The 25452-nt window shown below is 40.6% G+C and overlaps 4 protein-coding genes across 4 annotated transcripts; all 4 read right to left on the reverse strand.

Moving 5' to 3' along the window:
* Positions 1-186: 186 nt before the first annotated feature.
* LOC117453401 (protocadherin gamma-A11-like) lies at positions 187-3169 on the reverse strand. Its single transcript, XM_034092223.1, has 2 exons — positions 681-3169; positions 187-201 (listed from the first exon to the last, which is right to left on the reverse strand). Exons 1-2 carry the CDS (start codon positions 3063-3065, stop codon positions 187-189), a joined length of 2400 nt encoding a protein of 799 aa, XP_033948114.1. The 5' UTR covers positions 3066-3169.
* A 3467-nt stretch (positions 3170-6636) lies between these two features.
* On the reverse strand, positions 6637-9267 carry LOC117453402 (protocadherin beta-15-like). The gene has a single exon (XM_034092225.1). The coding sequence runs from the start codon at positions 9115-9117 to the stop codon at positions 6637-6639; it is 2481 nt and encodes an 826-aa protein (XP_033948116.1). The 5' UTR covers positions 9118-9267.
* A 2883-nt stretch (positions 9268-12150) lies between these two features.
* Positions 12151-15063, reverse strand: LOC117453403 (protocadherin beta-15-like). The gene is made up of 2 exons (XM_034092226.2): positions 12544-15063; positions 12151-12192 (listed from the first exon to the last, which is right to left on the reverse strand). The coding sequence occupies exons 1-2, from the start codon at positions 14926-14928 to the stop codon at positions 12151-12153; spliced, it is 2427 nt and encodes an 808-aa protein (XP_033948117.1). The 5' UTR covers positions 14929-15063.
* Positions 15064-19766: 4703 nt separating this feature from the next.
* LOC117453404 (protocadherin gamma-A11-like) lies at positions 19767-22205 on the reverse strand. Its single transcript, XM_034092227.1, has one exon. It carries the CDS (start codon positions 22203-22205, stop codon positions 19767-19769), a length of 2439 nt encoding a protein of 812 aa, XP_033948118.1.
* Positions 22206-25452: the final 3247 nt, after the last annotated feature.

Consider the following 25452-nt stretch of genomic DNA (forward strand, 5'->3'; position numbering starts at 1 on the left):
ATTTAAATATATTATGAAACAACAATATTATTAATAACAATTCAGATCGTTATATTACTATCTTTAATTTAGCCTAATCACATTTGATAGTGTTTCTAAGGAAAAATACATCTACAACTGCTCCCTGGAGCCGAAAACCAGGAAGCCTCTTCGCTCTGGCACCTCTCTAACAAACATCTTATATCTTCAGTTGTCAATATGCTTGAGGAGTGTTTCAGCAACATGGACAGATGTCACAAAACCAGAACCGACGGAAGTCACCAATAGACCAGAGCACTGTTTGTTACACTTTGTCTGATGGCAAAAGAATAAGTGTTCTCAGACTGCAGCGATGTGATTAAGAGAGGTCTAATACCTGCATGTTAACTCATTCTTAGACTATAGAACCTCATCCATACATCCATTCTGGATCAGGTGTAGGAACTGCAGCTGTTCTAATTAATCAAGGACAGTAAACATCACCCCCAAACTAAATCAACGCAAATACATTTGACAATAAAGACAACTATAATAAAGCAGCAAATAACCATTTTGGAAATATTCTGTTATCTTAAAATGTATTTCAAAATCCACACATTTTTTTACAGGAAGCACACAAATGTGAATAACATAACACTTCTCTGCTCTACAAGTTAGCAACAAAAATATCAACTATGACAAATACATAGGAAGGCTCCTACCTCAGGAGAAGAATCACAGTCTCCAAACACTTCAGCAAAGTCTGAAGGGCTTTTCCTCAGAGTCTGGTCAGCAGGCAGTGTGTTGTCATTGGAAGATGACACGAACTTAAAGTCACTGGTTCTGGAACCTGTTGTCAGGTAGGCGTCATAATTGTAAGCGCTGCGTAAAGTTCCTGTTCCGTCAACATCTGCGTAATTAGGAGGGAGATAAGCGCTGGGGATGGCGACTGCTCCATCAAACAACAGTCTGGGCTTTCTCCTGCGACAAAACCTCACACCCAGGATGATGATGATGAAGGTGAGGAAAAAGGTGGACACGGACACCAGCGCGATGATCAGATAAGAGGTCAGTTTGGAGTTCTTCTCATCGTAAGAAATGTCCTTCAGTTCTGGCACCTCAGCCAAGTTATCAGAGATAAGTAAATACATGGAGCAGGTGGCAGAGAGAGAGGGCTGTCCGTTATCTTTCACTGACACAACAAGGTTCTGTTTCATGCTGTCAGACTCAGAAATGTCCCGCTGTGTCCTGATCTCTCCGCTGTGGAGACCAATAGTGAAAAGTCCCGGATCAGTGGATTTGACTATATGATAGGACAGCCAGGCGTTCTGTCCGGAGTCCGCGTCCACCGCGATCACTTTGGACACCAGAGAGCCTCCGTGTGCAGCTTTGGGGACCAGCTCGGTCATGAAGGAGTTGCCCTCCGGGGCGGGGTACAGTATCTGAGGAGAGTTGTCATTCACATCCGATATGAACACACTGACGGTCACGTTGCTGCTGAGCGGAGGAGAACCGTTGTCTCTGGCCATCACGTGCACTTTAAAACTCCTGAACTGTTCATAATCAAACGTCCTCACAGCGTGGATCACCCCCGTGTCTCCGTTAACAGACAGATAGGAGGACACCGGGGCACCGTTCACCTCACCGGGTAACAGAGAATAAATCACGGTACCGTTTTGTCTCCAGTCGGGGTCTCGAGCAGTAACGGAACATAAAGTGGAGCCAGGTTTGTTGTTTTCAGTCACATGTGCGCTGTAGGACTGCTCCTCAAACACAGGTGGGTTGTCGTTGATGTCTGCTACAGATAACTGAACAGTTTTAGAGGAGGACAGAGGGGGAGAGCCCTCGTCAGTGGCAGTGATGGTAATGTTGTAATCAGACACTAGTTCACGGTCCAGTTGTCCTGTGGTCACCAGAGAATAATAGTTTTTAATAGAAGGAACCAACTTAAAAGGGACGTTTTGCTGAATGGAGCAGCGGACCTGTCCGTTAGTCTCAGAGTCTCTATCCTGCACGTTAATGATGCCCACCTCTGCCCCAGGTGACACGTTCTCAGGTATGGGGTTAGTCAGGGATTTCAGGTATATTATTGGAGCATTATCATTTACATCAGTGATTTCTATTATAACTTTGGCGTAAGATATTAGTCCTAACCCATCTTTAGCTTTAATTTTCATTTCAAACAAGTTAATTTCTTCAAAATCAATCACTCCTGTTACTTTAACTTTGCCAGTTTTATGATCAATGGAAAATATATTTACATAGTCCTCAGATCCGTGGCCAAAGTCATATGTCACATCTCCATTCACTCCTTCATCTGCGTCAGTAGCACTAACATTAATCACTATGGTATCTGGAGGAGAGTTTTCCGGCAGACTGGCTTTATAGACGGCCTGGCTAAACACTGGGGCGTTATCATTAGCATCCAGCACAGTGACGTGTATGACTACAGTCCCTGATCTCTGAGGAGAGCCTCCATCTAAAGCTGTGAGGAGCAAATTAATATCATTTTGCTTTTCACGATCAAGTTTATTTTCCAAAACGAGTTCAACCATGTTACTGCCAACAGCGAGAATAAAGTAGTCGTTTTTTTGTAAACTGTAACTCTGAACAGCATGTTGACCTATATCTGCGTCATGCGCCTCCTCGATAGAAAAGCGGTTACTCTTTTCAGCTGACTCCCTTATTTCCAATTCAATCAAATTATCTTTGAATGTTGGCGAGTTGTCATTTACATCTTGAACATGAAGACTAACACGATGAAGCTCCAGAGGGTTTTCTAACACCAGATCTACTTTCACAACACACGAGGGTTTCTTGCCGCAAAGGCTTTCTCGGTCCATTCTCTCCGATGTGACCAAATCTCCAGTACTCAGATTCATATCACAGTACCGTTTACGAGTCCCCTCAGAATCAACACGGGCCTTTCGGGAAGATAAGGTCCTCAGATCAAGACCGAGATCTTTGGCTATATTCCCAACAACAGACTGGCGTTTCATCTCTTCTGGAATAGAATAACTCAGGTCTCCGTTAACGAAGTGCAGCGCTACAATAAAGGAAGCAAAGCAGAAAATCGACCGCAGCGCTGAGAATCCTTTGTCTCCCATCCTCGGTTGAAAAAAAACACGTCCCAGTTTGTAAAAATTACAGCATGGAACAACAAATTAAAATTCCAAAACAGAGTTAGCAACCAACATTTTACGAATGCAAACGCGATGCAAACTAATCGGGGAATGAAGGAATTGTTCTGAGAAATCTCATCCGATGGTAATGCAGTTAAAGTGGGTGGAGATGTCTCTGCTCCTTTTGTGCTGGCCTACAGCGGCACCATCTGGCACTTTTTACTCTTTGCATCTGCGAGTATTGTTCCCCATGTCTAAACCTTTATATATACAGTCTATGGTCTAAACCCAACGCAATAAAAATGTAAATGTTGAACACAAATGTTAAACATAAACCACTCATTTAATTAAAGGTAGGGTAGGTAAGCATTGAGAAACCAGCTCGAGTGCGCTAGAATTTGAAAGTATGAAACCGAAAAAAGTCTGTCCCTTCCTTCAGACTTCCTTACAGAGCCCCTCCTCCAACACACATGAACGCGCACATGACCATTGAGGGCACGAGATAAGTTTGTGCACAGATGGAAGGCTGACAGGCAGGTAGGCCATCCAGTTATCTGAGCGTTGTTACATGAGAGGGCTTCCAGATGAAATATTTGTATATATTTATTGTCAAAGCATTTAATGTATTCATTGCTATCGGGATGTTAAGGGCATTCCATTGAATATAACAAAAAGTGTTTCTGAAGTGAATTACCCTACCTTTAACAAATTAACACTTTTTCTACCACTTATATCACGTGTATATGGTAACAAATAATATGTTCATGTTGCAGGTATTAATTATTGAGGTTTATGTATTCGAATTAAATCATTACTTATTATGCAAAATAATGATTAGTGTAATCATTAATATCATTATGTATTATTATAATTATTATCATAATTCTAATGAAACATTGGAACATTTGAAATGATGTCTAAAGGAGAAAATAAGTAGTTTCATGGAGAGTCAAAAGGAAGATCACATGGGAGGGCTTGTTAACAGAGATCCAATGTCCAGCACCATGGACAGTGATGGGGAAGATACTTCGATATTTGTTCTTAAATAACAAGTTTAAAATACCACGATGTTAAGAAAATGCATTGCATCTGAGAGCATTTTAAATGTGATTCAAGTAAAAGTACATAACTATCTTCAGCAAAATGTACCTCAAGTATCAACAACGTACATATTCGTTTAGCAGAAACAATCCTTCTGTGACTGATTAATATATTATCATGACATTAAATAAAGCATCCTATTAAGCCCTTACAAAAAGGCCTAAATGCCTCACACCGCAACTTACCCTAACACTAAGTTATACAACTCTATACAATTGTAGGTGTTTTATAGAAAATAAGAAACAAGGTCAGGAACATAACAAGGAACCTAACTATAATAACGGATAAGCATTTAGCTAAAAATATAAAAGTAGTGTTGAAAACAAAACAAAAAATAGCTTCCAAATTGAAAAGGTTGATAATAATATAGATTGTTTAATAAATACACGTGATTCTATGGAAAGCTAGCGTTACATAATTTAAATGCACAACAACTGAAAAAGTTTCTAACTGACCATAATATTCTTAGCGAGTCTCAGTCAGGCTTCAGATCAGGCCATAGTACTACTTCAGCGGCTATGCTAGTCTCAAATGACATAATTGAAGCACTAGACAAGAAAAAACACTGTGCAGCATTGTTTGTTGATCTGTCTAAAGCTTTTGATTCTGTGGATCATGCATTGCTACTCCAGAGGCTTGGCTGCATAGGTCTTGGCAAAATGGCTTTGAGCTGGTTTAAAAACTATCTATCTGAAAGAACTCAGTGTGTCTCAGTAGAAGATTATACCTCAGCTGCTCTTACTATAAACAAAGGTGTTCCACAAGGCTCTATTTTGGCCCCTGTCTTATTCTCCATCTTTATAAATGAACTAGGAAATGGGATAAACCCAGCACGGTTTCATTTATATGCCGATGATACAGTTGTTTACACAGTGGCTTCCTCTTTAACTCAGGCCATAGAGCTTCTACAGGATGCTTTTAATACACTGCAACACTCCTTGCTAAGGCTAAGACTGGTCCTTAATGCAAAAAATACCAAGTACATGACCTTCTCTCGCTCTCGAGCTAATACAGCTGTCCCTCCGATTCTTACACTGGAAGGGACATGCCTTGATAAAGTAGCATCCTACAAATATCTGGGCATATGGATTGATGAAAAGATGGCCTTTGATGTTCATATTGGGAACCTACTGAGACAACTTAGACCTAAACTGGGCTTTTTCTTTCGTTTAAGGAAATGTTTCCCGTCTGAAGCCAGGAAGAGAATTGTGCAGAGTTCCTTTCTGTCTGTATTAGACTATGGCGATGTGATCTATATGCATGCTTCTTCCTCCCTGCTTAAAAAGCTGGACTCTGCGTACCATACTGCTATACGTTTTGTAACGGGTGCAGGCTCTCGCACCCACCACTGCACTTTGTATCAGTCCTTAGGATGGTCCTCTCTGTACCAAAGAAGACAATCACACATGTTGATTTTTATCCTTAAGTCATTGCTAGGTAAGCTGCCCTTATATATCTCCAGACTTCTGTCCTTTTATACTTGCTTTTTTAATACTAGACGAGCAGCAAATGGGATGCTTTTAAATGTTCCTTTGATGCAGTCAGAGCTTGGTAAAGCTGCATTCTCCCACTATGCTCCCTTTTTATGGAATACGCTGCAAGTAAAACTTTGTCTAGAGGCACTTCCTACTGTAAATGCTTTTAAAGGTATGATACTATTAGCCCTTCATGAAACATGTAACTGTTTTACCTGATGCTATTGCTGATGTGATTATGCTTCTTGCCACTGCACAAATGGCCTTCTGTATTTATATTTGAATTGTATGTTTTTTTGTTTAATGCCTTTGTTTTATGTTGAAACTTGTTGTGTGCCGTGTTGGTCAGGACTCCCTGGAAGAAGAGATCTTGTATCTCAATGGGACATTCCTGGATAAATAAAGGATAAATAAAAAATAAATAAAATAAAAAAATATATTATGAAACAACAATATTATTAATAACAATTCAGATCGTTATATTACTATCTTTAATTTAGCCTAATCACATTTGATAGTGTTTCTAAGGAAAAATACATCTACAACTGCTCCCTGGAGCTGAAAACCAGGAAGCCTCTTCGCTCTGGCACCTCTCTAACAAACATCTTATATCTTCAGTTGTGAATATGCTTGAGGAGTGTTTCAGCAACATGGACAGATGTCACAAAACCAGTACGGACGGAAGTCACCAATAGACCAGAGCACTGTTTGTTACACTTTGTCATCAGTAAAAGAATAAGTGTTCTCAGACTGCTGTGATGTGATTAAGAGAGGTCTAATACGTGAATGTTAACTCGTTCTTAGACTATAGAACCTCATATATCCATGCTGGATCAGAACTGCAGCTGTTCTAATTAATCAAGGACAGTAAACATAGTGATAACTAATAATACATGCAGGGAATTGACAACAATGTCCTGGGATAATTTATACGATTAATCATTTTGGAAAACCTTCTGTTCAAAATCCAAAAAACAATTTCAAAGGAAGCACACACATTTGCAAAACGTAAAAGTGATCTGCTCCACAGTCAGCAACAAACCATCAATATGACAAAGACACAGGAAGGCTCCTACCTCAGGAGAAGAATCACAGTCTCCAAACACTTCAGCAAAGTCTGAAGGGCTTTTCCTCAGAGTCTGGTCAGCAGGCAGTGTGTTGTCATTGGAAGATGACACGAACTTAAAGTCACTGGTTCTGGAACCTGTTGTCAGGTAGGCGTCATAATTGTAAGCGCTGCGTAAAGTTCCTGTTCCGTCAACATCTGCGTAATTAGGAGGGAGATAAGCGCTGGGGATGGCGACTGCTCCATCAAACAACAGTCTGGGCTTTCTCCTGCGACAAAACCTCACACCCAGGATGATGATGATGAAGGTGAGGAAAAAGGTGGACACGGACACCAGCGCGATGATCAGATAAGAGGTCAGTTTGGAGTTCTTCTCATCATAAGAAATGTCCTTCAGTTCTGGCACCTCAGCCAAGTTATCAGAGATAAGTAAATACATGGAGCAGGTGGCAGAGAGAGAGGGCTGTCCGTTATCTTTCACTGACACAACAAGGTTCTGTTTCATGCTGTCAGACTCAGAAATGTCCCGCTGTGTCCTGATCTCTCCGCTGTGGAGACCAATAGTGAAAAGTCCCGGATCAGTGGATTTGACTATATGATAGGACAGCCAGGCGTTCTGTCCGGAGTCCGCGTCCACCGCGATCACTTTGGACACCAGAGAGCCTCCGTGTGCAGCTTTGGGGACCAGCTCGGTCATGAAGGAGTTGCCCTCCGGGGCGGGGTACAGTATCTGAGGAGAGTTGTCATTCACATCCGATATGAACACACTGACGGTCACGTTGCTGCTGAGCGGAGGAGAACCGTTGTCTCTGGCCATCACGTGCACTTTAAAACTCCTGAACTGTTCATAATCAAACGACCTCACAGCGTGGATCACCCCCGTGTCTCCGTTAACAGACAGATAGGAGGACACCGGGGCACCGTTCACCTCACCGGGTAACAGAGAATAAATCACGGTACCGTTTTGTCTCCAGTCGGGGTCTCGAGCAGTAACGGAACATAAAGTGGAGCCAGGTTTGTTGTTTTCAGTCACATGTGCGCTGTAGGACGGCTCCTCAAACACAGGTGGGTTGTCGTTGATGTCTGCTACAGATAACTGAACAGTTTTAGAGGAGGACAGAGGGGGAGAGCCCTCGTCAGTGGCAGTGATGGTAATGTTGTAATCAGACACTAGTTCACGGTCCAGTTGTCCTGTGGTCACCAGAGAATAATAGTTTTTAATAGAAGGAACCAACTTAAAAGGGACGTTTTGCTGAATGGAGCAGCGGACCTGTCCGTTAGTCTCAGAGTCTCTATCCTGCACGTTAATGATGCCCACCTCTGCACCAGGTGACACGTCCTCAGGTATGGGGTTAGTCAGGGATTTCAGGTATATTACTGGGGCGTTGTCATTCATATCTGTAACATCTATCATAACTTTGGTGTAAGAGGTTAGTCCTAAACCATCTTTAGCTTTTATACTGATTTCAAAGGAACTCCTTTCCTCAAAGTCAATCACTCCAGTAACTTTAACTTCTCCCGATTTAGGATCGATAGAAAATGCATTTATATCATAATCAGATCCGTGGCCAAAATTATATGTCACATCTCCATTCACTCCTTCGTCTGCGTCAGTAGCACTAACATTAATCACTATGGTATCTGGAGGAGAGTTTTCCGGCAGACTGGCTTTATAGACGGCCTGGCTAAACACTGGGGCGTTATCATTAGCATCCAGCACAGTGACGTGTATGACTACAGTACCTGATCTCCGAGGAGAGCCTCCATCTAAAGCTGTGAGGAGCAAATTAATTTCATTTCGCTTTTCACGATCAAGTTTATTCTCTATCACAAGTTCAACTTTGTTACTGTCAACAGCGAGAATGAAGTTTTCGTTTTTTTGTAAACTGTATCTCTGAACAGCATTTTGACCTATATCTGCGTCATGGGCCTCCTCGATAGAGAAGCGGTTACCCTTTTCAGCTAACTCACTTATCTCCATGTCAATCAAGTTCTCATTAAATTTCGGCGAGTTGTCATTTACATCTTGAACATGAAGACTAACACGATGAAGCTCCAGGGGGTTTTCTAACACCAGATCTACTTTCACAACACACGAGGGTTTCTTGCCACAAAGGCTTTCTCGGTCCATTCTCTCCGATGTGACCAAATCTCCAGTACTCAGATTCATATCACAGTACCGCTTACGAGTCCCCTCAGAATCAACACGGGCCTTTCGGGAAGATAAGGTCCTCAGATCAAGACCGAGATCTTTGGCTACATTCCCAACAACAGACTGGCGTTTCATCTCTTCTGGAATAGAATAACTCAGGTCTCCGTTAACGAAGTGCAGCGCTACAATAAAGGAAGCAAAGCAGAAAATCGGCCGCAGCGCTGAGAATCCTTTGTCTCCCATCCTCGGAAAAAAAACACGTCCCAGTTTGTACAAATTACAGCATGGAACAACAAATTAAAATTCCAAAGCAGAGTCAGCAACCAACATTTTACAAATGCAAACGCGATGCAAACGAATCGGGGAATGAAGAAATTGTTCTGAGAAATCTCATCCGATGGTAATGCAGTTAAAGTGGGTGGAGATGTCTCTGCTCCTTTTGTGCTGGCCTACAGCGGCACCATCTGGCGCTTTTTACTCTTTGCATCTGCGAGTATTGTTCCCCATGTCTAAACCTTTATATATACAGTCTATGGTCTAAACCCAAATCATCTTCCCTAACTTCAATACGAACTGTGTGCCATATGTAAAACATAAAACTCACAACGTAATGTACAATGCTCAAAGTTAAAATAATAAAAACAGATGCTTCTTAAATATCACAGTTTTATTATTTGATTGCATTGTGTATTTAATTATAGACAAACACCTAGAAATAAAAACAAGTAAACAAATAGAAGCATGACAAATGTAAATGTTGAACACTATTGTTAAACATAAACCGCTCATTCAATTAAAGGTATGTAATAATGGAGAAACCAGCTCGAGTAAACTAGAATTTGAAAGTATACAACCGAAAAAAATCTGCCCCTTCCTTCAGACTTCCTTACAGAGCCCCTCCTCCAACACACATGAATGTGCACATGACCAATGAGGGCACGAGATGAGTGAGGGCACGAGATGAGTTTGTGCACGAGATGGAAGGCTGACACGCAGGTAGGCCATCCATTTATCTGAGCGTTATTACAGCGCCACGGCTTCCAAAGATGAAATATTTGTATATATTTATTGTCAAAGCATTTAATTTATTCATTGCTATAGGGATGCAAGAGCTTTCCATGGAATATAACAAAATGTGTTTCTGAAGTGAATTACCCTACCTTTAACAAATTAACACTTTTTCTATCACTTATATCACGTGTATATGGTAACAAATAAAGTATGTTCTTGTTGCAGGTATTAATTATTGAGGTTTATGGATTCGAATTAAATCATTACTTATTATGCAAAATAATGATTAGTGTAATCATTAATATCATTATGTATTATTATAATTATTATCATAATTATAATGAAACATTGGAACATTTGAAATGATGTCTAAAGGAGAAAATAAGTAGTTTCAGTTTCATGGAGAGTCAAAAGGAAGATCACATGGGAGGGCTTGTTAACAGAGATCCAATGTCCAGCACCATGGACAGTGATGGGGAAGATACTTCGATATTTGTTCTTAAATAACAAGTTTAAAATACCACGATGTTAAGAAAATGCATTGCATCTGAGAGCATTTTAAATGTGACTCAAGTAAAAGTACATAACTATCTTCAGCAAAATGTACCTCAAGTATCAACAACGTACATATTCGTTTAGCAGAAACAATCCTTCTGTGACTGATTAGTATATTATCATGACATTAAATAAAGCATCCTATTAAGCCCTTACAAAAAGGCCTAAATGCCTCACACTGCAACTTACCCTAACACTAAGTTATACAACTATATATAATTGTAGGTGTTTTATAGAAAATAAGAAACAAGGTCAGGAAAATAACAAGGAACCTAACTATAATAACGGATAAGCATTTAGCTAAAATTATAAAAGTAGTGTTGAAAACAAAACAAAAAATAGCTTCCAAATTGAAAAGGTTGATAATAATATAGATTTTTTAATAAATACACGTGCTTTTTATGGAAAGCTAGCGTTAAATAATTTAAATATATTATGAAACAACAATATTATTAATAACAATTCAGATCGTTATATTACTATCGATATTGTGATGTACTGTGCAGGTCCCTCCATTAAAGAGGCTGTTGTTAAATTACAAGCTGTTTTTAACACTATTCAGACTCAGCTCTCTGAATTAAAGCTTCTTTTAAATGTGGAGAAAACCAAGGTAATGCTCTTTTCTAAAGCAAAAAAGACACCAGAGCCTGTTTTAGATATTGTAACTACGCAAAGAACAAAACTTGAAGTTGTTGCCTGTTACAAATACCTTGGTATCTGGCTTGATGATTGTCTCTCTTTTAAACTCCATGTCAATAACCTGCTTAAAAAACTGAGGGTTAGGCTAGGTTTCTTCTACAGAAACAAGTCCTGTTTCTCGCTTGAGGCCAGGAAAAGGCTAGTCACTGTGACCTTTTTACCTGTGCTGGACTATGGGGATTTGTTGTATATGAATGCACCTGCCAATTACCTGAGCAAATTGGATGCTGCGTATCACAGTGCTCTGAGATTTGTCACAAATTGTAAAGCACTTACACATCACTGTACACTGTATACCAAGGCAGGTTTACCATCACTCTCTGTACGGAGGCTCAGTCACTGGTACACTTTATCTATAAAGCTTTGTTGGGTAAACTCCGGTATTATATCTGCTCTCTGATAACACAGAGAGTTGCAAGCAGCTATTGTCTGAGGTCACATGATGTGGTCTTGTTAGATGTGCCAAGAGCAAGGACTGTCTTCGGTAAGACAGCTTTTATGTGCGCAGCTCCACTTGCTTGGAACAATCTTCAGCAAGAATTGAAACTGAGCAATCTCATTCCTCTGCATGTTTTTAAAGCTAGGGTAAATGAAATGCTTGCTGATACAATGGGCACTTGTAAATGTCTATAACTATGTATCCTGTAAATATAATGTATAATGTCCTTTATTGTTTTATGTTTCATGTGGAACCTATATGCTGCAGGTCTCCCTTGAAAAAGAGATCTATGATCTCAATGGGACCAATCTGGATAAATAAAGGTTTGAAATGAAATGAAATGAAACTATCTTTAATTTAGCCTAATCACACTTGATAGTGTTTCTAAGGAAAAATAAATCTACAACTGCTCCCTGGAGCCGAAAACCAGGAAGCCTCTTCGCTCTGGCACCTCTCTAACAAACATCTTATATCTTCAGTTGTGAATATGCTTGAGGAGTGTTTCAGCAACATGGACAGATGTCACAAAACCAGAACTGACGGAAGTCACCAATAGACCAGAGCACTGTTTGTTACACTTTGTCATCAGTAAAAGAATAAGTCTTCTCAGACTGCTGTGATGTGATTAAGAGAGGTCTAATACGTGAATGTTAACTCGTTCTTAGACTATAGAACCTCATCCATATATCCATTCTGGATCAGGTGTAGGAACTGCAGCTGTTCTAATTAATCAAGGACAGTAAACATAGCGAAAACTATTAATACGTGCAGGGAATTGACAACAATGTCCTGGGATAATTTACACGATTAATCATTTTGGAAAATCTTCTGTTTTCCCAAAAATGTAATTCAAAATCCAAAAAACAATTTCAAAGGAAGCACACACATTTGCAAAACGTAAAAGTTATCTGCTCAACAGTCAGCAACAAACCATCAATATGACAAAGACACAGGAAGGCTCCTACCTCAGGAGAAGAGTCACAGTCTCCAAACACTTCAGCAAAGTCTGAAGGGCTTTTTCTCAGAGTCTGGTCAGCAGGCAGTGTGTTGTCATTGGAAGATGACACGAACTTAAAGTCACTGGTTCTGGAACCTGTTGTCAGGTAGGCGTCATAATTGTAAGCGCTGCGTAAAGTTCCTGTTCCGTCAACATCTGCGTAATTAGGAGGGAGATAAGCGCTGGGGATGGCGACTGCTCCATCAAACAACAGTCTGGGCTTTCTCCTGCGACAAAACCTCACACCCAGGATGATGATGATGAAGGTGAGGAAAAAGGTGGACACGGACACCAGTGCGATGATCAGATAAGAGGTCAGTTTGGAGTTCTTCTCGTCATAAGAAATGTCCTTCAGTTCTGGCACCTCAGCCAAGTTATCAGAGATAAGTAAATACATGGAGCAGGTGGCAGAGAGAGAGGGCTGTCCGTTATCTTTCACTGACACAACAAGGTTCTGTTTCATGCTGTCAGACTCAGAAATGTCCCGCTGCGTCCTGATCTCTCCGCTGTGGAGACCAATAGTGAAAAGTCCCGGATCAGTGGATTTGACTATATGATAGGACAGCCAGGCGTTCTGTCCGGAGTCCGCGTCCACCGCGATCACTTTGGACACCAGAGAGCCTCCGTGTGCAGCTTTGGGGACCAGCTCGGTCATGAAGGACTTGCCCTCCGGGGCGGGGTACAGTATCTGAGGAGAGTTGTCATTCACATCCGATATGAACACACTGACGGTCACGTTGCTGCTGAGCGGAGGAGAACCGTTGTCTCTGGCCATCACGTGCACTTTAAAACTCCTGAACTGTTCATAATCAAACGTCCTCACAGCGTGCATCACCCCCGTGTCTCCGTTAACAGACAGGTAGGAGGACACCGGGGCACCGTTCACCTCACCGGGTAACAGAGAATAAATCACGGTACCGTTTTGTCTCCAGTCGGGGTCTCGAGCAGTAACGGAACATAAGGTGGAGCCAGGTTTGTTGTTTTCAGTCACATGTGCGCTGTAGGACTGCTCCTCAAACACAGGTGGGTTGTCGTTGATGTCTGCTACAGATAACTGAACAGTTTTAGAGGAGGACAGAGGGGGAGAGCCCTCGTCAGTGGCAGTGATGGTAATGTTGTAATCAGACACTAGTTCACGGTCCAGTTGTCCTGTGGTCACCAGAGAATAATAGTTTTTAATAGAAGGAACCAACTTAAAAGGGACGTTTTGCTGAATGGAGCAGCGGACCTGTCCGTTATTCTCAGAGTCTCTATCCTGCACGTTAATGATGCCCACCTCTGCCCCAGGTGACACGTCCTCAGGTATGGGGTTAGTCAGGGATTTCAGGTATATTACTGGAGCATTATCATTCATATCTGTAACATCTATTATAACTTTAGCGTAAGAAGATAACCCTAAACTGTCCTTAGCCTCCACGCTCATTTCAAAAGTACTAATATCTTCAAAGTCAACCGCACCAGTTACTCTGATTTCTCCGGTTTTAGAATCAATAGAAAATGTATTTACATCATCGTCAGACACATGACCTAATTCATATGTCACATCTCCATTCACTCCTTCATCTGCGTCAGTAGCACTAACATTAATCACTATGGTATCTGGAGGAGAGTTTTCAGGCAGACTGGCTTTATAGACGGCCTGGCTAAACACTGGGGCGTTATCATTAGCATCCAGCACAGTGACGTGTATGACTACAGTACCTGATCTCTGAGGAGAGCCTCCATCCAAAGCTGTGAGGAGCAAATTGATCTCTTGTTGTTTTTCACGATCAAGTGTATTTTCCAGTACGAGTTCCACCTTGTTACTGTCAACAGCGAGAATAAAGTTTTCGTTTTTTTGTAAACTGTATCTCTGGACAGCATTTTGACCTATATCTGCGTCATGGGCCTCCTCGATAGAGAAGCGGTAACCCTTACCAGCTGACTCGCCTATTTCCATTTCAATCAAGTGTTTTTTGAATTTCGGCGAGTTGTCATTTACATCTTGAACATGAAGACTAACACGATGAAGCTCCAGAGGGTTTTCTAACACCAGATCTACTTTCACAACACACGAGGGTTTCTTGCCACAAAGGCTTTCTCGGTCCATTCTCTCCGATGTGACCAAATCTCCAGTACTCAGATTCATATCACAGTACCGCTTACGAGTCCCCTCAGAATCAACACGGGCATTTCGGGAAGATAAGGTCCTCAGATCAAGACCGAGATCTTTGGCTATATTCCCAACAACAGACTGGCGTTTCATCTCTTCTGGAATAGAATAACTCAGGTCTCCGTTAACGAAGTGCAGCGCGACAATAAAGGAAGCAAAGCAGAAAATCGGCCGCAGCGCTGAGAATCCTTTGTCTCCCATCCTCGGAAAAAAACACGTCCCAGTTTGTACAAATTACAGCATGGAACAACAAATTAAAATTCCAAAGCAGAGTCAGCAACCAACATTTTACAAATGCAAACGCGATGCAAACTAATCGGGGAATGAAGGAATTGTTCTGAGAAATCTCACCCGATGGTAATGCAGTTAAAGTGGGTGGAGATGTCTCTGCTCCTTTTGTGCTGGCCTACAGCGGCACCATCTGGCGCTTTTTACTGTTTGCATCTGCGAGTATTGTTCCCCATGTCTAAACCTTTATATATACAGTCTATGATCTAAACCCAAATCATCTTCCCTAACTTCAATACGAACTGTGTGCCATATGTAAAACATAAAACTCACAACGTAATGTACAATGCTCAAAGTTAAAAAAATAAAAAAAGATGCTGATTAAATATCACAGTTTTATTATTTGATTGCACCGTGTATTTAATTATAGACAAAATCCTAGAAATAAAAACAAGTGAACAAAATAAGCATGACAAATGTAAATGTTGAACACATTGTTAAACATAAACCGCTCATTCAATTAAAGGTATGTAATAATGGAGAAACCAGCTCGAGTAAACAAGAATTTGAAAGTCCACAACCGAAAAAAAGCTGCCACTTCCTTCAGACTTCCTTACAGAGCCCCTCCTCCAACACACATGAACGCGCACATGACCAATGAGGGCACGAGATAAGTGTGTGCACGAGATGGAAGGCTGACAGGCAGGTAGGCCATCCAGTTATCTGAGTGTTGTTACATGGGAGGGCTTGTTAACAGAGATCCAATGTCCAGCACCATGGACAGTGATGGGGAAGATACTTCGAACTTTTTTCTTAAATAACAAGTTTAAAATACCACGATGTTAAGAAAATGCATTGCATCTGAGAGCATTTTAAATGTGATTCAAGTAAAAGTACATAACTATCTTCAGCAAAATGTACCTAAAGTATCAACAACGTACGTATTCGTTTAGCAGAAACAATCCTTCTGTGACTGATTAGTATATTATCATGACGTTAAATAAAGCATCCTATTAAGCCCTTACAAAAAGGCCTAAATGCCTCACACCGCAACTTACCCTAACACTAAGTTATAAAACTATATATAATTGTAGGTGTTTTATAGAAAATAAGAAACAAGGTCAGGAAAATAACAAGGAATCTAACTATAATAACGGATAAGCATTTAGCTAAAAAATATAAAAGTAGTGTTGAAAACAAAACAAAAAATAGCTTCCAAATTGAAAAGGTTGATAATAATATAGATTTTTGAATAAATACAGGTGATTTTTATGGAAAGCTAGCGTTAAATAATTTAAACATATTATGAAACAACAATATTATTAATAACAATTCAGATCGTTATATTACTATCTTTAATTTAGCCTAATCACATTTGATAGTGTTTCTAAGGAAAAATACATCTACAACTGCTCCCTGGAGCCGAAAACCAGGAAGCCTCTTCGCTCTGGCACCTCTCTAACAAACATCTTATATCTTCAGTTGTGAATATGCTTGAGGAGTGTTTCAGCAACATGGACAGATGTCACAAAACCAGAACCGACGGAAGTCACCAATGGCGCTCTCGGTCGCCTGTGAGTCGAGCTCATTCTTGGTAGCGACAGCCAATCACGTTCACGTCTGCTACCAAGATTCTACCAAGAATTGAGAGCTCTGGCCAATCAGCGGCCGTATTGCTACCAAGAATTGCTCCCGCAGCAACCAAGAATTGACCAATCAGCGTCTCCGTAGGCGGGGTTACTCTGCGGACGCCGCGAGCGAGAGATTCACTTTTTCCCAACATCACGAAAGTAAGTACATCATCCTTTAACTATGTTGTCAATGCTTATAAACTGTCATAGTAGATGTATAGATATATGTTAACTAAACAACATGTTGCACAGGGACATTTTACTCATGACTAGCGAACCGGACATGTCCCGCCGTAACCTTTCCATGTATGTGATGTTTACCGGTAGCGGATTATTATGTACATGTTTCGTCAATGTAATGTTGACATATCTGGCTAGATAAAATGCCTGTTTATGACATGACCCAGATTAAGTTAAGGACTAACATAACTACGAGCTAGAGAGAATATCGGACGGGACCGGACGGGAGCGAGCGGAGCTTCTTTTATTGCCTTTTTTTCTCCGTCACCGGTGGTGCAGCGACCAACGTGTTTTAAAAGTGAATGTAGTCTTTAAGAGAGCTTTAACAGCATGATATGATATACAAATAAAACAAGAGCAAAACAAATCTTGCCCTTGAATGTAACCGGACACCGGTTTTTATGTTACCATTAATTTAAATACTAAACCTCACCTGTGAACAATGAAAGTCCGGGGGGGACAGTGAAGGGCAGTTACAATGCAGTTAACTCCACCTTATATTATGAAATACTTGTACTTGTGTAGGCAGGCCTGTTTCCACTATAATTGAGAGGAAATTATTAAATAGTTAGTATGAAGTTCGAGTTTTTCATACAAAATATAAGCTATTTATACATTTCGATTGATTGATTACATTTAAATGCATAATCTGCATTTGTACTTGTTTTTATTCAATGTTAACTTGTATTGTATGTTGTCATCAGTTTTTCTTTGAATCAATATGTAATCTTTTACAGCTTGTTTATTAAATATGTATTATAAATTACATATTTCTCAGTTTTTTTAAAATATGACTATTTTCTTATTCTCTAGATGGAACCACACTTTTGAAAACGGGACGGTATTCTCAACTTGACAGACACTTTGGAAGCAACAAAGGTCAAGAAGTTCTATGCACAAACTGGCTCCAGTGTAAAGGGAGGGCACCGCCAAAAAGAAGACCAGCTTTCCACCCCAAGGTGATGACTGAGACCACCATCCAGCTCCCAGAAGTGAATGTTGCAACTGTCACACAATGGTGAGTAAATAAGCATACTACATATACTGCAAGACATGTATACTTACTCTGTAATACTTACCCAATAAAATGATTTACTGTTCAAAATAATCCCAACTCTTTTTCATTACAAATATTCAATTGTGTTCATTAATATTGATTGTTTCATGTTTCCGCAGGTTCTGCAGGCGCTGCAGGTCTCAGGGAGAGCAGGTCCTGAAGCAGGGTAACCCCGCTCCTGACGCTCCCATGGCAGGACCTGAGCAGCTTCTTGTGGCAAAGCAGAAAGGGACATCTCTGCTTCCTGGCAGTCTGGCTGAGCCTCACACCTTTGTTCTGCCACCAAACACTGCTGGTGAGGCAAAGCTCCAGAAGAGATCACAACCAGTGGCCATCTCACAGGTCCCCCCACCACCTCCATACTATGCTCTTCCCTTCCTTGCACCGACTCCACCCTTCTCAACACCATACATGATGGTACCATCTGTGCAGCTTCCTCAAGTGCCTGGACCCTCACAGGTTGTGCCTGGAAGCTCTCAGATGATGCTTCTCAACATGCCATTGCCATTAGTTACTCAGGCGCTAACATCCGGTCAGTGCCGTACACCACACAGCAGAACAGGGAAAGAAAAGAGGAGAGGGAGCAATCTGGATCAGGCAAAAGAAAATATGTCAAAAAGACAGACGCCATCATTTGCAAAAAGTGCAACAAAGACAGGAAGCCACCAGCCCATTTACAGTACTTTGGCAATTGGTACTGTAAATAATCAGAGAGCCAGTCCTATGAGGACTGGGGGGCTCTGCTGGAGCAAAGAGGGTATGGGGAAAAAAGAGAGGGGTGCACCTTAAAGGACCACATGTTGTGAGCCGGTGCAACTTTTTCACTTTGTTATATTTTGCACTGTTTTTATTGTATAGTTTTATTTTACACTTTACTATACATATTGTAAGAATTGTTGTTGTTGTTATTATTACTGTTGTTTTAAATATATAAATACATATAAAACAAGTATGGATGTTTCTGTTTTGAATATTTCATCATCATATTTCACTTTCATTATTGTTATATTTACTTAATTCTTTGTTCTTAAGTTTTAATACATTTATTAAAAGTTGTAATTATAATAATAAATGCACAACATAACAATAATCCTCATACATATTTGTCATATTACTTATATTCTAAGTACTATTCTATATTAAGTACATCCATAGAAGTACTGTACAATGATGTACTTCCTTGCATGCTCCTTAATACTTCACTACATTTCAGAGGCAAAGATTTGACTCTTAACTTCATTGATTTGATAACATGAGTTACTTTGAAGATTTAGATTCTGTTACAAAGTACAATCATATAAACAGACAATGAATCACGAATGATTATGGTGAAGAACTTAAATGATCCATTGATTTGATACACAACCTATACCCAAAAGTGTGGTAAAATAATAAATAAGCTCCACCTTTACATGTATGCATGTTCTGACATACAAGGGGTTGAGCGGGATTCGAAACCGGCTCGCAGGGTGTATTTCGGATACTTCTCGGTTATCAAACATAGACCAACGCGCTATGTCCTTAGACCAGAGCACTATTTGTTAAACTTTGTCATCAGCAAAAGAATAAGTCTTCTCAGACTGCTGTGTTGTGATTAAGAGAGGTCTAATACGTGAATGTTAACTCGTTCTTAGACTATAGAACCTCATCCATACATCCATTCTGGATCAGGTGTAGGAACTGCAGCTGTTCTAATTAATCAAGGACAGTAAACATCACCCCCAAACTAAATCAACGCAAATACATTTGACAATAAAGACAACTATAATAAGGCAGCAAATAACTATTTTGGAAATATTCTGTTATCTTAAAATGTATTTCAAAATGCACAAAACTATTTTACAGGAAGCACACAAATGTGAATAACATAACACTTCTCTGCTCTACAAGTTAGCAACAAAACCATCAATATGACAAATACACAGGAAGGCTCCTACCTCAGGAGAAGAATCACAGTCTCCAAACACTTCAGCAAAGTCTGAAGGGCTTTTCCTCAGAGTCTGGTCAGCAGGCAGTGTGTTGTCATTGGAAGATGACACGAACTTAAAGTCACTGGTTCTGGAACCTGTTGTCAGGTAGGCGTCATAATTGTAAGCGCTGCGTAAAGTTCCTGTTCCGTCAACATCTGCGTAATTAGGAGGGAGATAAGCGCTGGGGATGGTGACTGCTCCATCAAACAACAGTCTGGGCTTTCTCCTGCGACAAAACCTCACACCCAGGATGATGATGATGAAGGTGAGGAAAAAGGTGGACACGGACACCAGCGCGATGATCAGATAAGAGGTCAGTTTGGAGTTCTTCTCATCGTAAGAAATGTCCTTCAGTTCTGGCACCTCAGCCAAGTTATCAGAGATAAGTAAATACATGGAGCAGGTGGCAGAGAGAGAGGGCTGTCCGTTATCTTTCACTGACACAACAAGGTTCTGTTTCATGCTGTCAGACTCAGAAATGTCCCGCTGTGTCCTGATCTCTCCGCTGTGGAGACCAATAGTGAAAAGTCCCGGATCAGTGGATTTGACTATATGATAGGACAGCCAGGCGTTCTGTCCGGAGTCCGCGTCCACCGCGATCACTTTGGACACCAGAGAGCCTCCGTGTGCAGCTTTGGGGACCAGCTCGGTCATGAAGGAGTTGCCCTCCGGGGCGGGGTACAGTATCTGAGGAGAGTTGTCATTCACATCCGATATGAACACACTGACGGTCACGTTGCTGCTGAGCGGAGGAGAACCGTTGTCTCTGGCCATCACGTGCACTTTAAAACTCCTGAACTGTTCATAATCAAACGTCCTCACAGCGTGGATCACCCCCGTGTCTCCGTTAACAGACAGATAGGAGGACACCGGGGCACCGTTCACCTCACCGGGTAACAGAGAATAAATCACGGTACCGTTTTGTCTCCAGTCCGGGTCTCGAGCAGTAACGGAACATAAAGTGGAGCCAGGTTTGTTGTTTTCAGTCACATGTGCGCTGTAGGACTGCTCCTCAAACACAGGTGGGTTGTCGTTGACGTCTGCTACAGATAACTGAACAGTTTTAGAGGAGGACAGAGGGGGAGAGCCCTCGTCAGTAGCAGTGATGGTAATGTTGTAATCAGACACTAGTTCACGGTCCAGTTGTCCTGTGGTCACCAGAGAATAATAGTTTTTAATAGAAGGAACCAACTTAAAAGGGACGTTTTGCTGAATGGAGCAGCGGACCTGTCCGTTAGTCTCAGAGTCTCTATCCTGCACGTTAATGATGCCCACCTCTGCACCAGGTGACACGTCCTCAGGTATGGGGTTAGTCAGGGATTTCAGGTATATTACTGGGGCGTTATCATTCATATCTGTAACATCAATTATAACTGTGGCATACGAGGTTAGACCTAAACTGTCCTTAGCTTCCACGCTTATTTCAAACAAACTTGTTTCTTCAAAGTCAATCTCACCACTAACTTTAATTTCGCCAGTTTTAAGATCAATAGAAAATGCATTTACATCGTCACCAGATCCGTGGCCAAAGTCATAAGTCACATCTCCATTCACTCCTTCATCTGCGTCAGTAGCACTAACTTTAATCACTATGGTATCTGGAGGAGAGTTTTCCGGCAGACTGGCTTTATAGACGGCCTGGCTAAACACTGGGGCGTTATCATTAGCATCCAGCACAGTGACGTGTATGACTACAGTACCTGATCTCTGAGGAGAGCCTCCATCTAAAGCTGTGAGGAGCAAATTAATTTCATTTAGTTTTTCTCTATCAAGTGTATTCTCAAGCACAAGTTCAACTTTGTTACTGTCAACAGCGAGAATGAAGTTTTCATTTTTTTGCAAACTGTACCTCTGAACAGCATTTTGACCTATATCTGGGTCATGTGCTTTCTCGATAGAGAAGCGATTACCCTTGTCAGCTGACTCACTTATTTCTATTTCAATCAATTGTTTTTTGAACGTTGGCGAGTTGTCATTTACATCTTGAATATGAAGACTAACACGATGAAGCTCCAGGGGGTTTTCTAACACCAGATCTACTTTCACAACACACGAGGGTTTCTTGCCGCAAAGGCTTTCTCGGTCCATTCTCTCCGATGTGACCAAATCTCCAGTACTCAGATTCATATCACAGTTCCGCTTACGAGTCCCCTCAGAATCAACACGGGCCTTTCGGGAAGATAAGGTCCTCAGATCAAGACCGAGATCTTTGGCTATATTCCCAACAACAGACTGGCGTTTCATCTCTTCTGGAATATAATAGCTCAGGTCTCCGTTAACGAGGTGCAGCGCGACAATAAAGGAAGCAAAGCAGAAAATCGGCCGCAGCGCAGAGAATCCTTTGTCTCCCATCCTCGGAAAAAAACACGTCCCAGTTTGTACAAATTACAGCATGGAACAACAAATTAAAATTCCAGACAAACAGAGTCAGCAACCAACATTTTACAAATGCAAACGCGATGCAAACTAATCGGGGAATGAAGGAATTGTTCTGAGAAATCTCATCCGATGGTAATGCAGTTAAAGTGGGTGGAGATGTCTCTGCTCCTTTTGTGCTGGCCTACAGCGGCACCATCTGGCGCTTTTTACTCTTTGCATCTGCGAGTATTGTTCCCCATGTCTAAACCTTTATATATACAGCAGAGGCGGATTTAGGATTGTAGGAGATCCGGGGCTTAGCCCAGGAGTTGTTGGGGGGGGGGAGGGGTGCAGGGGTAAAGTGCTATTTTTTTTACAAGTGGGGGGTGGACCAAACATCCTTTAGGGGGGTCGTTGCCTCCTCTAGGGGGGTCCGGGGGCATGCTCCCCTCAGGAAGAATTTTTTTTAAATATTGAAGTTAAAAGCATCAATCTGGTGCACTTTGAGAGCAACATTAACCCTACCTCAATAATACCTTAAAGGGGACATATCATGCTATATTTGAACAATATATTGTAGGGCCATACCTATATAAAGTATATAAATAGTTTTTCTTTCAAAATACCAAACAGATCCTGCATGTTGCCTTCTGATGTGATTTAGCATGTTTGGCGTGTGTTGCCATTAGCATACCGCACCGCTATCGAACAACGCCGACACACCGTCCTCTTCCGATCCACTGCGCATTGCTTATCGTTTTATAGATCTATTCTCATCCACCATCTTTGTTTGTGACGTAAAGAGTGTAAGAGTCACGTTTCTGAATCGGGCACTCTGAGTGGATGCAGACACAGCCAATCGGATTCAGAGTGTTGCCTGTCAGTTCCGTTGCCTGTCAGTTCTGTTGCTATGTTTCCGTTGTTATGTGTACTGAAACGAGAGCCGGTATAATTCCACGCGTGAAAACTAAATAAAAATTGGAATACGTTATTTTAGTGTCTTAAAAGTAGACTGAGGTATGAAGGGTTAACGTTACATCTTAGAATAATTTGTAGTCATATTCTGTATACATACTAACATATAAGGGTATTGACTTAGTGTGGTTTATCTTTTTGTCGCTGCTTTTAATTTAAACTGAGCTGTTGTGTTCATCAGTAAAGTGGAACTTCTGTGTATTCATATCTTAAACTGCACTGTAACTTTTTATTCATGTATTTTTTCTTTTAATGTTTCTTTTATTATCTCTTACTGTTTTTAAATGCCTTTGTCTGAATGTCTTTCATTTTTGTAAAGCACCTTGAATTGCCTTGTGTTGAAAGGTGCTATATAAATAAACTTGCCTTGCCTTGGTTACTCCATGTTTACTAGCTATAAGATTAACGTTATAGTACATCACTCTTTTTCACTTCTTACTCAGTCAGCCAGAGTGCAGATATCACCATTAGATTCACACACCTGAAACATCATCCATTTCTTCACTGCTGGTGATGACATTGTTGTCAGTTGCTGATACTGCTGCTGCTGCTGCAGCTTGTGGCGCCTGCTTCGATGAAAATAACTTTCTAATATCCATAACTTAGGCTATTAGCTTAAAACTCGTCAGGCACTAGGAAGGATCACTTCTTCTTCAGGGCAGGGAGGGCTACGCAGTACGCAGGCTAATGTCCCGCAGCGGCTGCCTCTCTGGTGGACTCCGGTACTGCACATTACTCCCGAGACATTTAAAAAAAAAAAAAAATATCTAATTTTTTGTATTATTTTTTTTAAGTGAAACATCCGGGGCTCGAGCCCAAGTAACCACCCCCTAGCGCCGCCTCTGATATACAGTCTATGGTCTAAACCCAAATCATCTTCCCTAACTTCAATACGAACTGTGTGCCATATGTAAAACATAAAACTCACAACGTAATGTACAATGCTCAAAGTTAAAATAATAAAAAAAGATGCTTATTAAATATCACAGTTTTATTATTTGATTGCATTGTGTATTTAATTATAGACAAAAACCTAGAAATAAAAACAAGTAAACAAATAGAAGCATGACAAATTTAAATGTTGAACACTATTGTTAAACATAAACCACTCATTCAATTAAAGGTATGTAATAATGGAGAAACCAGCTCGAGTAAACTAGAATTTGAAAGTTTCCAACCGAAAAAAATATGCCCCTTCCTTCAGACTTCCTTACAGAGCCCCTCCTCCAACACACACGAACGCGCACATGACCAATGAGGGCACGAGATAAGTTTGTGCACGAGATGCAAGGCTGACAGGCAGGTAGGCCATCCAGTTATCTGCCGCGGGCCGGGGCAGATCATTGGTTGTGCTTTTTACAGCGACACGGCTTCAACTGATTAAATATTTGTATATATTTATTGTCAAAGCATTTAATTTATTCATTGCCATCAGCATGTTAGAATATTCTATGGAATATAACAAAAAGTGTTTCTGAAGTGAATTACCTACCCTACCTTTAACAAATTAACACTTTTTCTATCACTTATATCACGTGTATTGGTAAAAAATAAAGTATGTTCTTGTTGCAGGTATTAATTATTGAGGTTTATGGATTCGAATTAAATCATTACTTAGTATGCAAAATAATGATTAGTGTAATCATTAATATCATTATGTATTATTATAATTATTATCATAATTATAATGAAACATTGGAACATTTGAAATGATGTCTAAAGGAGAAAATAAGTAGTTTCAGTTCCATGGAGAGTCAAAAGGAAGATCACATGGGAGGGCTTGTTAACAGAGATCCAATGTCCAGCACCATGGACAGTGATGGGGAAGATACTTCGATATTTTTTCTTAAATAATATAAATTACCACAATGTTAAAAAACTGCATTGCATCTGAGAGCATTTGAAATGTGACTCAAGTAAAAGTACATAACTATCTTCAGCAAAATGTACCTAAAGTATCAACAACGTACGTATTCGTTTAGCAGAAACAATCCTTCTGTGACTGATTAATATATTATCATGACGTTAAATAAAGCATCATATTAAGCCCTTACAAAAAGGCCTAAATGCCTCACACTGCAACTTACCCTAACACTAAGTTATACAACTATATACAATTGTAGGTGTTTTATAGAAAATAAGAAACAAGGTCAGGAAAATAACAAGGAACCTAACTATAATAACGGATAAGCATTTAGCTAAAAAATATAAAAGTAGTGTCGAAAGCAAAACAAAAAATAGCTTCCAAATTGAAAAGGTTGATAAT

The sequence above is a fragment of the Pseudochaenichthys georgianus genome, chromosome 10 (assembly GCF_902827115.2).
Source record: "Pseudochaenichthys georgianus chromosome 10, fPseGeo1.2, whole genome shotgun sequence".
In the NCBI taxonomy this organism is placed as follows: Eukaryota; Metazoa; Chordata; class Actinopteri; order Perciformes; family Channichthyidae; genus Pseudochaenichthys; species Pseudochaenichthys georgianus.

What these genes read in the sequence shown, in the direction of transcription:
- LOC117453401 (XM_034092223.1), bottom strand. Translation starts at nt 3,065, where the DNA reads ATGGGAGACAAAGGATTCTCAGCGCTGCGGTCGATTTTCTGCTTTGCT.
- LOC117453402 (XM_034092225.1), bottom strand. Translation starts at nt 9,117, where the DNA reads ATGGGAGACAAAGGATTCTCAGCGCTGCGGCCGATTTTCTGCTTTGCT.
- LOC117453403 (XM_034092226.2), bottom strand. Translation starts at nt 14,928, where the DNA reads ATGGGAGACAAAGGATTCTCAGCGCTGCGGCCGATTTTCTGCTTTGCT. An exon ending in ACTGTGACTCTTCTCCTGAG is followed by an intron (nt 12,193 to 12,543) that starts GTAGGAGCCTTC and finishes ATCACATCACAG; the next exon opens with CAGTCTGAGAAGACTTATTC.
- LOC117453404 (XM_034092227.1), bottom strand. Translation starts at nt 22,205, where the DNA reads ATGGGAGACAAAGGATTCTCTGCGCTGCGGCCGATTTTCTGCTTTGCT.